This window comes from Dunckerocampus dactyliophorus, chromosome 4 (assembly GCF_027744805.1).
Source record: "Dunckerocampus dactyliophorus isolate RoL2022-P2 chromosome 4, RoL_Ddac_1.1, whole genome shotgun sequence".
NCBI lineage: Eukaryota > Metazoa > Chordata > Actinopteri > Syngnathiformes > Syngnathidae > Dunckerocampus > Dunckerocampus dactyliophorus.
Genome location: NC_072822.1, coordinates 26,556,674 through 26,571,775, shown reverse-complemented (window position 1 = coordinate 26,571,775; position 15,102 = coordinate 26,556,674). Strand labels below are relative to the sequence as shown.

Below are 15,102 nucleotides of genomic sequence, written 5' to 3'. Positions count from 1 at the left end.
CTGTGTCAAAGCACTTTGAGTGCCTTGGAGGTGGAAAAGCGCTATACAAGTGAAAGATCGCTTACCATTTAGTTGTACCAGGCCAGGCATTAAAATGGATCAATAAACGGAAGAAACAAATATTTTTTCCATGACTGTATAATGCATAGCTCAGATGAAGGCTGTTTTTCTTTGAATTTACAGTATATGATTTTTTAGCATATCTACATGGGTTGGTTTTAGTATGTTTAAAATATTTAAAATATCAAAATGGCCCCAAGATCTTTAAATTTTTCAGTATGCTGCGCTTAGTCAAAGAAGTGAACCCTCCTGGTTAAGGATAGCAACATTGTCATTGCTCTGTTTTGATAAGAGAATATTACAGTTAAAATCTACACAATTACAGGTTAAGTACACACACACACTTGGCTGAGGGAATAAAAGAAAGACTTCTTTTATTGTGTAGCTAGGGACATATATGGGGATGAGGGATATATAGTATGGGGCTGACACCATTCTTGAACGATGCTCTTCCTTATGTACACAAAATTATCGATGCAAGTTTTCATAAAAATATTTTATTTTCCATTTATTTACATAATTTTTATTTTTGGATTATTTAATTAGTTGTATTTATTATCTTTTTTTAAATTAATAATTTATTTGGATTTACACTTGTTTTCCCTTCATCACTGCATTGCTTGTTATTGTTACAAGGTCTTCATTCTTTTCTGTCCCTGTTAGACAATGGAAAAACTTTGTCAGGAAAATATGGTTTGTTATTGCGCAAATGTTTTGCATCAATTTTGATTTTACTAATATCAATTATAATTTTGAACTAACATAGCTACTGTATGTATTTCTGCTAAGATACACATTAATGTCTGACTTGCGTTGACTATCTGCTTGAGGCTAGAGACCTCTTGTCTCCATACCTCCACATGCTTATCACCTGATTCAAATCACCTTGAGTGTCTTTTGACAGACTTAAACACAGGAAATGAACAAACGCTCAGTAATTGCTGATATATGGAAAAGGGGTAAGAATAATAAGCTCTGCTTCTTTCCACTCATTTAAAAAAAATGTTGAACTGTGTAAATGTAAATGTATTGTTCGTCAATGTAAAACAAATACCATTACCATTACTACTTATAATCATCCACATAAACATGTGGTGTTATTTAGAAAGAGCCTAATAGTAAGGTTATTACTGTCTCCCACTGTCGCCGATATATTTTGGCATATGGACAAGTCAATTCCAATTGGAGCTGAGAGGGAGCTACTTCTATTAGCCCTCCATTATTTCTCATTTAGTGTGTATAAGTAGTTCTGTAATACATAGTTCAATAGGCAATTATAGATTGGGTATAGGGCCAAATCTGTGCTGTCCTATTCTATCATCAAGCAATTGTCAAACTGAGAGGGATGATTTCCAAGCACTACTATTGTGTAGCAGAATATCAGAGATCCTACATTTTAGCTGGCATTAACACTCATTGGTTTCCCAATTTGTTGATGCTGTTAAGTCTTGCTACGTATGCTTACTGATAAAGATTCTGGACAGCATATGCCTTTTTCAGACACTTTTGCTGTTTTAACAAATCTGTTGGCATGTCACTATGGTAAAAGTTACTGAAAATACACAATTGATGAATAAATATGCATGTGTCAACATTACTCAAAGGCAATTTTCGATATGTGGCAAATTGGAGGCAGTTAACGTCATTTTTGGATGAGGTATGCGTCTTCAGGTTGGTTTTATTTGACATTTAAATTACGACCTCCTCCTCAAGGAAATAAACTCATTTACATTTATACAATCCTATCAGCAAATTAGCTTCCATTTGGCTTGCCATTCAATGTCTGTGATTGACACACCATCTTACAGTGGCACATGCAGCAGTGGGTTAGTGTTGCACTGTTAGCACAAAGACATGAAGAAAGCAGCACGAGCAAGCAGACACGGTTTCACATTTGTTTTGGTCTAGTTTGGTCAGCATATGCTAAGTAGCAAGAATGGACAGCCAACTCTGTTGGCAAACCTTCAAATAAATGGTTCTATCAATGTATCAATGGTGTTTAGGGTTTGGTATCATTTAGATCAGTGGTTTTCCACTGGTTTGGCTAAGAGGACCCACCATCACACCTCAATGACAAGCAGTCACCCCAAATTGCGGGAATTTTTCAACTTAAACTTCTCAAACAGTTTATATTTAAATGGACTATTTGCAATGGTTACGTGGCTGCCTAGGAACTGTTAGATATTATACAGTCTAATCGTTCAGTGCATTGTCAGTCTAATTGCTTCTCATAGAGGCCTTTGCAATACACATACTCACCCTCCATGATACACACACCTAGCACAATCGGAGACACACAATAGATCTATTGTTCTCACTCACACAAGCTTCTCCACAAACTTAATTTTCACTTTCTAGGCACACAGGCTTAGGTTTCACTAGAGTGGCGCTGCAACTGCTATATATACTCTGTGTACTTCCTCGATCTTCCACATTGATGACAGAGTCCACCACTGTAACCAAATATATTGCTCTTATATTTTTAAACATTTGTAATCATTGATTTCCCCGATAGCAACACTACAGCATGCATCTCGTGGCAGCATAGCAAGCGACTAGCACAGACATGCATTCATGGACATCGGGTCATTACCTTTTTGTTTTTTGCGCAGAAAAAGACCCGCAACCCACTGAAAACAGAACCAAGACCCACCTGTAGAGAATCGCTGGTTTAGATATTATCTGATACCGGTGCCAAATCTGCACTTTTGAAATGGTTTCATTGCTTAAACGGTGCCCGAACCAAGACTTAAAAAGGAAAACATACACATTTTGTGCGAAAACAATGTTTTTTCTTTGTATGGGATTTTGTACCATGCAAGTTGAACAGAGTAGTAATTTCAAATCCTTCAGTAATATAAATAAAATAAGTAATACTTTCCCCAAAATGGAATATAATCCACAACAAATTGTCCCAATCGTCACAGGGCTGACAGTCAACTGATAATTTTTCTGGAAAACCCATCAACTCATGAGCAAAGTATTACACTGGCAGTGGGGACTTCTTCCAGATCTTCCAGAGTAGTGAACATCCAAAGAACGTGTACACTGGAATCTTGGTTAGCGTCATCAATTAGTTCCAGAAGGTCCAACTCGAACAGAAACGTACTGAACACCCAACAATGTTAACACAAATCTCTTTTCTTGATAGTTTTACAATTATAGTTTTACAGTACATGCTGCAAACAATTCAAAATGCATTTAACACATAGACATACATAGAAATGATGAATGAAAGGGAGAAATGCTGTGGGAATAGTCGCCAAGAATCACATCTTCTATGAAGTAACCTTACTCTAATTCTAACCAAAGACACGATGTGGCAACAAACCAAACCAAAAAGCAAATGCAAAAGCAGACGTAAACCAAAGTTCCACTGTATCAGCAAGCTGCTAACAAGGACGATTTGTGATAAAAACTACATTAAGAACAAAGTTGGACTCACGCAGTGTATTAATAACATGACAAGATCGCGCCATGTGGTACGCTAACTGGAAAATTTGTGACCAAAAAGAGGCTAACCTGTGCGTATGTACTTACGTACAAGTGTTTGAACCAACAATCTTGGAATCTGAACTTATTTAGAAATGGCTCCAAAAGACTTTCCCAACTTGTGAAAATATTCAGTTCTCCTTTAGGTTTTTAGACTTTCCCATTGTTCTGAGTATTGGTGGATCCAGTGGGTGCTGTCAAATCAAATCCTTTTGTTTCGCTGCCTCCTCGCTGTCCTCGTTCCCCAAATTCAAGCAGATCTAGGTCAGACTTATCAGTAAACTGCATCCTTACCTCAGTCCTTGAGAACAGAAATCTGCAAATGAAAGTTTCCTCATCTGTGCTTTCTTCTTTACGGTCGAATGACAATAGCATAACTCTAAAACTCACTAAATCCTGCTGTCTTTCTCTCACTTTAGCTCATCCTTATCAGTCTGTAGCGCATCTCAACAAACAAATCAACAATCAGTGGGCCTCATTCACGAAACGTTCTTACGCACAAATGTGTTCTTAAAGCCTTCTTATGAAGATTTTTGGCATTCACGAAACGTGTTCTCAACTCACAGTTCTTAGATCTAAGAACAAATTCTACGAACGCTCAGGAGGACTCTTACGCACAAGCAAAGCTTGCACTTTCAATGCGCAATCGCCCTCATGATGGATTTTGCAACCTGATCCCAAAAGATGTAGTGCAAATAAAATATCCCAACAATTATTTATCATCAAAACAACAAAAATATACTCCATGGATAAATATATATTCAAATCGCAATTCATCAAAAAAAAAAGGCTGGCTGGACGTGCGCTGCGCAGAGAGAGAATGTAAAGGGACCATTAGATTTATTTGCTGAAAGCCACGAATATTTGATGTCCCGCTTCAGGCTTCAGGCTTCCCTCTCTGTTCCTGCAGGTGTGCAGGATCATCAGAATAACATCGCAATGAAACGTGGTGTGTCTATTGGGCACGTAGCACCCCCAGATAACGACATGCGCCCCCAGCCACGTCTTGAGCCAGAGCACGGGGCTGCTGTATTAATTAGGCGGCGTCTAATCAAATGTAACCACAGAAAAAATAAATTGTCACACACAAACTATGTATTTTGACTTTATTTTTCCATCATGTTTCCGAAATGGTTTGGTTTCTGATTGATGGCCCGCCTCCCGTTTCCTCCAGAGCTCTCCGGTGCAGTCCAATCTTTTTTTTTTAGTCTATTTTAAGTCAAAACACTTCTTTTTAACCTCTGCGGTGGTGCGTTTCTCAGTGGAAACGGCATTTATGTTTCCTGCAATGGTGCTCCATGCCGACTCTTTTTGGATGGCCTGATGACCGGTGGATACACGTGAAAATAAGGTGGTCTTGTGTTCGGTCACTCCTTGTAAAAGCACCTCTATTTCAGTAGAATTGAAGTTTTTCTTTTGTTTGTTGTCCAGCTGCTCCTCAGTCTTGCCCTTGCGCGTTGCCATCTCCGCCTCCAGCTGCCTGTTGCGCACGGCACATTTTTGACCTTATATAGGAAATAATAGGCAGTGACCTATGCAAATTAGGCCTTACATGCACGTGCATCGCAGTTGGCATTCATCAACCTAAGAACACCGGTGCAAACGATTATCCCTACTTAAGAACGGGTCGTGAATATGGCGCAGTTTCCAACCCGCGCCTTCTTAAGTACACTTCTTAAGAAGACTTTTGAGAAGTTGTTCGTGAATGAGGCCCAGTGTTTCTTGTAAAGCTGATTCATTTTCAGATAAACTCATCTGGCCTCTCAATTATTTCCCCTGACATGGCTCCAATATCAGACCCTCGGCGATCAATGCGGAGCTTGTAAGAAGACACCTGCTGCACTGTCATTGAACTGAGCTCTAATTAATTCAGTCCCGTTTCAGGCAGCAAGTCAGAGTAAGAACATTTATTTGAGCGATCACTTCTTTAATGAGACCACTCCCTTGCAGATCAGCTGACATGAGATGCAAATGTCCCAGTTGTGTAATCAAAAGCATCAAATGGCAACAACTAATGGAAATGTGTCTATTCCACAATATTTGGAGTTATATATAATATTTTACAACACATAGCTGTAACAGGATGTTAATTAGACAAAAAGCATCTTAGGGTGGGGAAGAGGAGCCAAGCTCTAGAATGCTGCTGGTCGACCTGATTTTTATGCATTTCCAAACAAATTGTTCCCTATAATGCAATAATGAAATTACGGTAATGTTTCCTTATTAATCCGTTCTAAAGGGACCGTCCAAAACCAGAACCATTTTTCCCATAACAAATAATGTTAATCCAATTAACCGATTCCAGACACCCAATAATGTTCACACAAAATACTTTTAATATCGAACAATTATAGCTTTATACACACAAAACTACGCACAATGCATGCACATGACGAATGAAAGGGATAAATGAACATGTGACTTCACTTTAACTTGATTGAACACCCTGGGTGTTGGCTAGGACCGGCGAGGGAGGAAGTGAGGAAAGATCCACACAGATGGCAGCTTTGCCATGCTTTCTTAAATTCAATAGTTTTTCTCACCTTCTTTTTCAAGATGTTCCGGGTGGTGTATTACCTGAGGTTCTTGTTTATGGTGGACATACTCTGCTGTCATTCCTAAAAAATTTGATGTAGTTATTCGTTATTTACGAATAATATTTTTTAAGTGTGTTTATTTTAATCATTGCGCCTGAAAGTTTCCTGCGGCATGTTTCGGCCCCGCCCACGGACCGGTACTTTGGCGTGGCTTGGTGGTTGATGACCTCTGCTCTAAGATAACCTGAACAGTCGTTTTGTGATAGATTCAATGACCTGAGCATATTCATAGAAGTGTAGGAAATTTTGGGAAATAGTTTTATGATGTTGCTGTTGTGCCTCCCTGCTTAGGCTGCTGCCCCCGCGACCCGATCTTGAATAAGCGGTACAAGATGGATGGATGGATGAGTTTACTGTATTTGAACTCAATCTGTATCCACCCAGCGATTGACTGGTAACCAGTCCAGGATGTAGTCTGCCTGCCACTTACAGTCGGCTGTCTCCAGCTCATTTTATTGTAAATGCATACAAGTACTGTTTAAATTTCTTTATTTCTTCAAGGCTTTTTTACTTTGTCAGGATGTTCCATTTAAACAAAACAAAAACAAAAACAAAACCTGCTGCATTGTTTATAATAAAGACACTCACTTCAATACTATTAATTTACCTTTTAAGAACATTTACTTAATTCTTTTACACGCCTGATTAAACAACCTTTGTGGAGCCAGGGGCAAGAAGGCATGACTGTTCCATTGTAACACACCCACTAATTGTGTGGCCTCCGGTGTAACATAACAGCAAGTGGCAAGGTGAAATGAAGTGAGGCATGACCAACATATCGATGTACGCATAAAAATGTACGCAGTGTAGAACACGCATTGTAAATCATTAAAGACAGACATAAGGTCACCTTGTATTATCGTAACATGTTTTCTTGTCTTTCTTCCAGAGTCGGAAACACGCCAATAAAGTACGGCTGTATTACATGCTACATCCTGTGGATGGAGGCTGCCCTGCCAAGAAGCTCAGAACAGACAATGTGAGTTATTTATGAAATATACATCCATAGTCCATCGTATATCCCCGCTTGGTCTGTACTGACAGAGAAACACATGTCTCATGTCAGTTTCCAGATTCACATGAAGACTTTTAGTGTTCATGGTTTTTTAAGATCTGCCCTCACTGTCAGAATAGCTGACAAGCTGGGGCCCACACGGCTCCATAATGGACGTGATAGAGCTTTGTTTAGTAGGTAGACGCGACCATCACACCCAGCTCTCTCTACTACCTTTGTTTGTTTGTTTGGTTGGTTCATTTCAAACATGCACATGAGGTGACATTTGAGTACGTCTCACATTTACATGTTAGAGACGCATACCATGTTTGACAGGCAATCATGACAAAAATCAGAGTTTTTTATATCATTTTACGGCTGCCGACATTCAAATTAAGGAGATTCTCTGTGCATTCTAACAAACAAACCACCCCCACACGATAATAAAGATGATTAAATGATTCATTTGCCGGAATCTGTCTATAGTGCCCCAACTCTAAAACAGCCATGATCCATTCTTGACAGAGACTGAGTCAGCAACACGTGGATGTTTTGTTTGGGTTCTCTATACCGCACTGTTTGGCCATACGATAACCAAGACAGTGTACAATAACCGAGACATTATTTTTGTTGAAACTAAATCCTGTGAAAACCCAGTGAGTACAAACTCAGAGGTTCCACCGTATTATTATTATTACTATTTGTTTTTTGTATTATTATTTTGTATTTCTGTATTATTACTTTGTATTTCAATATATTGTATATACAGTATACTCTTACTCATTTCTCAGTGTGCAAATACAACTTTTTTTTCCATCAACCTTCTTTCCCGTCTTTTTTAGGATTGAGTAGTTTATAGTTAAAAGTTGATACCTTCATGCATTCTGGAGAAATAGATTGAGTATTTAATGGCGGTAACTAATTTATTTAATTAATTAGGTACATTTTTTTAGTGTCATTACCGCACGTGCACCAGAACAAGCACGCTTCTCTGTTATGACGGCAGACGGAAGCACAGCACAGCGTCCCCACACAGTCACTCTGAGTCAGACGCTCTGACCTGAACACATCAACAGCAGTACAACTCCAACACCGTATACTGTATGTGTCTCCAACGCACACACGTCCCTAGTCAGTTCATCCTGGGAATGACACATCCTCATTCTCATTACAAAAGCGTGAGATGCATTCAGGGACACTCCGAACATCACAAAAAAAAGCTACATAATGTGTGTGTGTGTGTGTGTGTGTGTGTGTGTGTGTGTGTGTTTACATAAATAATCAGGAAGATAAAGAAAAACATGAAGTGGATATTGTTATCACTTACTTCGTAACTCTTAATATGGATGTACACTTTGCTACATTTAAGTATGCTGGAAAATAGAATGAAAAGAAGTAAATTTTAAATTACATGATGTCTTTGAGCGCAACCCCCCAGTGCTCGTAATAAAACGGTTTAAAGTCTGATTCAAATGTTCTGCTACTATTGTATGTAGTGTCTTTTAGCTTGATTGGCATATTCAGTTCATTTGGAGCTGCAAATACATACAAATATATGTATAATTCTGTCCTGTCATTTATCTTTCTGCTAATTAAATACAGTAAAAATGGGCATATTTCAGACGTAGTTGCTAATAGTGGTTAATCAATTAATTTAAAAACTATAATTAATCTGGTTAAATACATGTGCTGACGAACGGATGAATAGGTACAAACCAATTTAATGCTTTTGTCCTATTCCTGCCCCGTGGTATGGAATTTCACCAGGAATTCAATGGCCTTGACTAAGAAGTTCTGTAGTTTGAAGCTAATAGAAGAACTCCTCTGACAAATCCAACCATTAATGTTCTATGCCGCTTATCCTCATTAGAGTTACGGGGGTATACTGGAGCCTATCCCAACTGACTTTGGACTGGTCACCAGCCAATTGCAGGGCACATATAGACAAACAATCATTCACACTCACATTCATACCTATGGACAATTTAGAGTCGCTAGTTAACCTAACATGCATATTTTTGGGAGAAAACCCACGCACACATGGGGAGAAGATGCAAACTCCACACAGAGATGCCCAAACGGAGATTCGAACCCAGGTCTTCATGTTAACCAGTAGGCTACCATGCGACCACTCCTCTGACCATTATTGCTGTTTAAATGTCATCAACTTTGGGCATGGTATCTTCCCCAAAGGGAGTTGGGTGTTTGCTGGGCTCAACAGAGTGTTCCTGTGTGCCTGCTTTTGCGTTCCTCCGAGTTAACTATCTGCAGTAATGATCGGTGACATGCCATCCATTATGTATTTGGATCATGTAAATGAGTGTAATTATTCTGAGGCAGAAATGTTAATGTAAAAACTTTAGGTCAAACACAAGGGATAATAAACTCAAGCAAAAGGGTGAACTGAGATTAAACTGAAATTTTGAACAGTATCATTTAAATACTTAACCATAGTGGTTAAGTTGGGGTGATGGTTCCACTGGTAGATTGTAAAAGTCCACGGGTTATTGACCAGCCTTACCCTGTCATTAACTCACTACCCACGTTTAGAAGTCAAGCTAAGCAAATGTATCCAAAACACTTGCCATCTTTTTAAACATAAATACATTAAAAGTCAAGAGTGCACTAAATAATCAAGACCACAATCCAAATCTCATTCTTCCTAAGTACAAATATGTGATAATACAGGTAAAATGTAAAAGCCCACCATTTTTACATATGTTTTTTTTCGTCAAGCGTCACATTTTGTTTGGCTTTCCTTGAACGCACCATAGTTGTGTGCTGTGATTGGCTAGACCGTGACTTCGATTCCGTCTGTTCAGGGATCACTTACATATCATTAATTAGTGGTGAAGATTACTCGCTTGGAGAAAAGCTGTATCGCAAGAACAGGTCAGCCAGAAGCCAATCAGACTGTGAACTATGCCATCGCTACTGTCAATGGTAAGGACCCCCACAGTGACAATATGGAAGAAATGGTCGCTTGCACCACAGACTACATCAACTTCAGTAAGGACTGTAGCTGCTTTGCTAACAACAAGCCCTGGATAACAAGTGACATCAAAGACCTTCTGAACCTGAAGAAGAATACCTTCAGAGACGGTGACACACAAGCACTTAAGCGGGTACAGAAGCAACTAAGACTCCAGCTCAGGGCAGCAAAGGAGCAGCACGGAAGGAAAATAGAAGAGAAGATGCAGAACAATGACATGAAGGAGGTGTGGCAAGGAAATGAAGACCATCACGGACTGTAGCTCAAAGAGAGGTGCCCACATTGAGGGGGTGTGAGAAGGGCAAATCAGTTTTGTAACAGATTTGACCAGCCCATCCCACACAAAGCAGCCCCCACACAAGTCACCAGCATGGTGAAAGTCACCAGCCACAACCCAAAATAACAGCAGCTCAAGTAAGTGCGGCGCTAAGGAGGCTGCGCCCCAGCAAAGCAGCAGGTCCGGATGGAGTGTCACCTCGACTACTGAAGGCCTGCGCGTGGGAGCTGGGAGACACTCTATGGCGCATCTTCATCCTGAGCTTGGGGTTGGGGAGGGTTCCAGTCCCAAAGAGACCACATCCTGGTGAGCTGAATGATGCCAGGCCAGTAGCCGTGACATCGCAGGTGATGAAGACCATGGAACGGCTGCTGCTCTGTCACCTGAGGCCACAGACCCACCACACACTTGACCCTGTGCAGTTTGCAAAGTGGGAATTGAGGACGCCATCATCTTCTTGCTCCACTGATGTCTCACTCACCTGGACAGAGGCAGTGGTGCTGTGAGGATTACATACATTCTCCAGCGCCTTTAACACCATCCAACCTCGGCTCCTCAGGAACATACTGACACGGATGAGAATAGGATCACACCTGGTGGCATGGATCACAGACTACCTAACTGGCAGGCCCCAGTATGTGCGACTGCGGAACTGCAGGTCCGACACTGTGACCAGCAGGACGGGAGCACCACAGGGAACTGTGCTCTCTCCTGTTCAGTTCACCGTATACACGACCGACTTTCAGTGCAACTCTAAGCTCTGCCATGTACAGAAGCTTGGGTTGTATCAGGAATGGACAGCGGGATGAGTACAAACAACTGTTCCAGGACCTCGTCAACTGGTGCGACACAAACCACCTGCAGCTCAACACCACCAAGATCAGGGAAATAGTTGTGGACTTTAGGAGAAACAGGACACACCCAGAACCTGTTCTCTTTAAAGGTGACCGTGTGGAGGTGGCTCACACCGAAAAATGCCTGGGAATGCATCTGGATGATAAACTGGACTGGACTGCCAACATAGATGCTCTGTGCGGGAAAGGGCAGAGCCGTCTGTGCTTCCTCAGAAGGCTGACGTCCTTCAATGTATGCAAGAAGCTGCTACAGATCCTTTACCAGACTGTGGTAGCTTGTGACACCCCTAGTACCTATACTTCTTCTACTTTCAATATGTTTAATAACTGTGTGAGGCATATTTAGGCCTTCAACCTGGATTGTGCATTTAGCATTTAACTCGTGAGTTACAAATGTTCCAAATGTGATCCGAAATCGAAGAACATGACCATCAAACTACCAGGAGGGTTTGGTGGGGTAACAGGGCAAGGCAAGGTTATTTAGGGCTCCGCTATGTATTAAAAATAGACATTTTTACGGGTGTATCAATTATTTGCGGATTTTTGTCATTTGCTGGTAGGTGTGGAATGTAACTCCCACCAAAATCTACCGTACATGTCATTCTTTGTGTTTTGTATCCAGTCTCAATCTGGGCCTTGTTAAAAAGGCACATTTCTGGATGGGAGGGGGAGGCCTCCCCTGTAAGACGACACAGATGTGATGTGACCAGGCTGTGCATATAAGGTGGCACTGTCTAAAAATATGCACAGCCGCACTGCCTCCAGAGATGGAAACAGTGTGTACATCCTGGCATGGCCCAGCGTCTGGACCTGTTTGAGTTGATTACATGTGACAACTGTACACGCTGCCGGTCATTCTAGTTGCTGTGATGACCTGCTCTCATCCAGTCTGTGTGGTGATTTTGGTCAACTTGAGTGGTTACACGATTTTGCTGTTTTGGTGAAACCCTGAGTGGAATACATACAGTATTTGAATTTGGTCATTTTACTCAACTTGGGAGGTTCCACAGAATTGAATTTAGTTTGGTGGTGCTCACTCTTGCGTCCTGCGATTGGTGTTGCATTTTTTCCATCGGTTTTCGCCAGTCAATTGGCAGGCACATATAGACAAACATGGGAGGAAGATAAAGTACCCAGAAAAAAACCCACACAAGCACGAGGAGAACATGCAAACTCCGCACAGAGATGACATGCGATGCAGACATGTTAATACCACTACACCATGCCGCTGCTTAACTATTAACTATTACTATTACTAACTATTACAACTGCTACAAAAAAAGTAAATACCAAATGAACACTGTAATCCCTTGTTGCTCGCAGTTAATTGGTTCCAGATCCAAACGTGGTAAGAGAATTTTCACGACGTAGGATTCCTTATTTATTTTAGTTTTAGAAGTTTTAAATAGGTCTTCTTATTGAGAAGACTTTTGCACGGTCTTCTAAATAAGTTTTTTAAGCCCTCTTGACATGAAATAACAGTCCTATAGTCTCTTCTACACTGTTTATGCATTTAGATGGTTTAATTCATCTTTTGTTACACACCAGGATCGTCTTACTATCATTGGAATCACCAAGTGTTGGATTTTTCACCCTGTAATAGGGAACGCGACCTGGGAATGATATCAGACCAGCCCACAAGTTCAGTTTTTGCAGCAGATTCCTAAAAACACCAGAGCACGGTCATGTAGAGGATCTTTGACCGGCCTTGTTGCAGTAAGTCCTGAAGGTACCGCAGCGTTCCTGTCATACAGAGGATCTTTAACTCGTATTTTTGCATAAGGTTCTTTAAAACAACATAGCTGTCCTGTCACATGAGGAACTTTGACTTGTGTTTTTTGCATATAGTTTTTTGCATAGAATAGTCCTGGCTTAAAGCATCGTGAGACTGGGTTAGTTTTACCCAACCTGATGTTGTTGCAATAGTAATCTGGAGGACAGCCAACAGTAACTGGTTTGACAGGGTGTCATTTCTGTATGAACAGTAACGTTGGGATAAAGGAAATACAAATTGGAACGTGGACATTGTTTTTTGTTCAATGTCTATTTCCAATCTTCAGTCAGCAATCTGTGTGTCCTTTTGAGTCTTTCAAGCAAATTTTTAGCACTTTTATCCAATAAACCCAGAGGAACTAATTTATTATCCACCTGTAAAGTCATTATTTCTTGAAAGTAAAAGGGCATTTTTTCCCATTGTCTCATATTGTTAATCAATGCATGTTGTAGTACTTCATCAAGCAAAAATAAGCATATGTATTGCAAATGGTCATCTGTGCAGAACGATGAGGTTGGTTGGTTCAGTGTTTGCCTTTCAGTTTATTCATATGCCCCTTTGCATTAAATCAAGCCTCCAGCATTGCCGGTGCATCCTGGTAGGGAGATGGAGCGGTCTTACTGGAGATGGCACAGGTGCTCCACACTGCCTTGACAGAACAAGAAGTGACTACAGTCTTATGCTTCATTGCCCTAACCTTTCCTTGAGCACTTTCAAACAGATTGCACACTTGACACACTCACATTTGAATTACTACCATTCCATGTTTATGTTGCAATATTTTACATACATTTCTTGGGAATATCAAGGGTATGTATTCCACACATTCCGCACATTTTATGCATTTTATGCATATCCTCTAATTTTCTTGTGCAATGGTGTAATTTTCAATAAGAAACTGGCAGTCAGCCGAACCATTGAATGTAACCATTCAATGTAATAAACTGCATAGGTAGTAGTCATTGGCTGAACAAAAAAACAGGCAGAATGCACTGTAATGAAAACAGAGCTGATGAGCAAAGAGGAGTAACAGTAACAGACATCCCCAGATGACCCAGCTGGCTTGTTGGGGAACTTTCATAAAAGTCCTTAAGGATGAAATCATCAAGAATAAGACACCCACAAATGTCCTCAGGACGATAAATCAGGAACTGTAAGACCAGGAACTGTAAACGCCCGCCCCTTCCCGTCATGTCCAAGATGGCCTTGACTGTGTAAGCCAGCTAGTCTTTGATGAGTTTCAGACGAAGAAGATGATTAACTGCACTCATAATTTCTTAGGTAGTCAGGGAGTTTGAGACTGCCTCCACGTCCTTTTTGGCCCACACCGTCAGGCCATGAGACTCGAGATGGTACCCTGAAGTATTGGTTTGGTTTGGTTTGGTTTAGTTTATTTGAACATGAAGGTTACAATGGAATACATCTCGTGAATCATTCTTTGACAGTTCCAGAAGTAAAGCTGGAAGTGGCCCACACAGCTGGAAAAGGGTCTTTTAGACAACGCAAGACAACGCAACGCAACTGAAAAAACACATTTGGAGACAACGTTGGAAGTGATGCCATGCAACAGGAAGATGTAGGATACCAGAAGGTCCGCAGTCTCGAGGGCGGATGGAGGCTGGGTAGGGGAATGTCAACTTGAAGAAGCGGTCGATGGTGAGAATGTGTTACCCCCTTAGGGAAGCAACTGGTGACAAAATCTAGAGAAACTTGGAACCAAGGGTGGAGGGAATGGCCAGCGGTTGAATCAGACCACAAAAAGACAATGAAAGGATTTGTTTCTGGCAGGCCATGACAAAAAACACTCTCACAGAAGGAACACAGCGTAAGCGGTTGAACCCCGGGCGGCTCAGCTGCATGGGCTCACTGGAGAACGTCCGTCCAGATATCAGGGATGACTTAGAAGAGACCTGGAGGACAGTAAACTTGGTTAGTTAATTGTGTCCGTCGCTCTGTTTTCTAGCGCTGATTTTTCGGGCCAAATATTGGATCTTCATATGCAGGTGAGAACTGTGAGAACTGCCTTGATCAGGGGTCACCAACGTTTTTCCTTGTGAGAGCT

At 40.9% G+C, this 15,102-nt stretch overlaps 1 protein-coding gene across 4 annotated transcripts in view; it reads left to right on the top strand.

Moving 5' to 3' along the window:
• The window catches only part of zmat4a (zinc finger, matrin-type 4a), a 106,228-nt gene that overhangs the window by 33,577 nt on the left and 57,549 nt on the right, over nucleotides 1–15,102 (top strand). For all 4 annotated transcript variants that reach the window (XM_054772744.1, XM_054772743.1, XM_054772745.1 and 1 more), the window contains exon 3: nucleotides 7,039–7,128. In XM_054772744.1, the coding sequence (XP_054628719.1) occupies nucleotides 7,039–7,128 (90 nt within the window). The remainder of the gene's footprint in view (nucleotides 1–7,038; nucleotides 7,129–15,102) is intronic.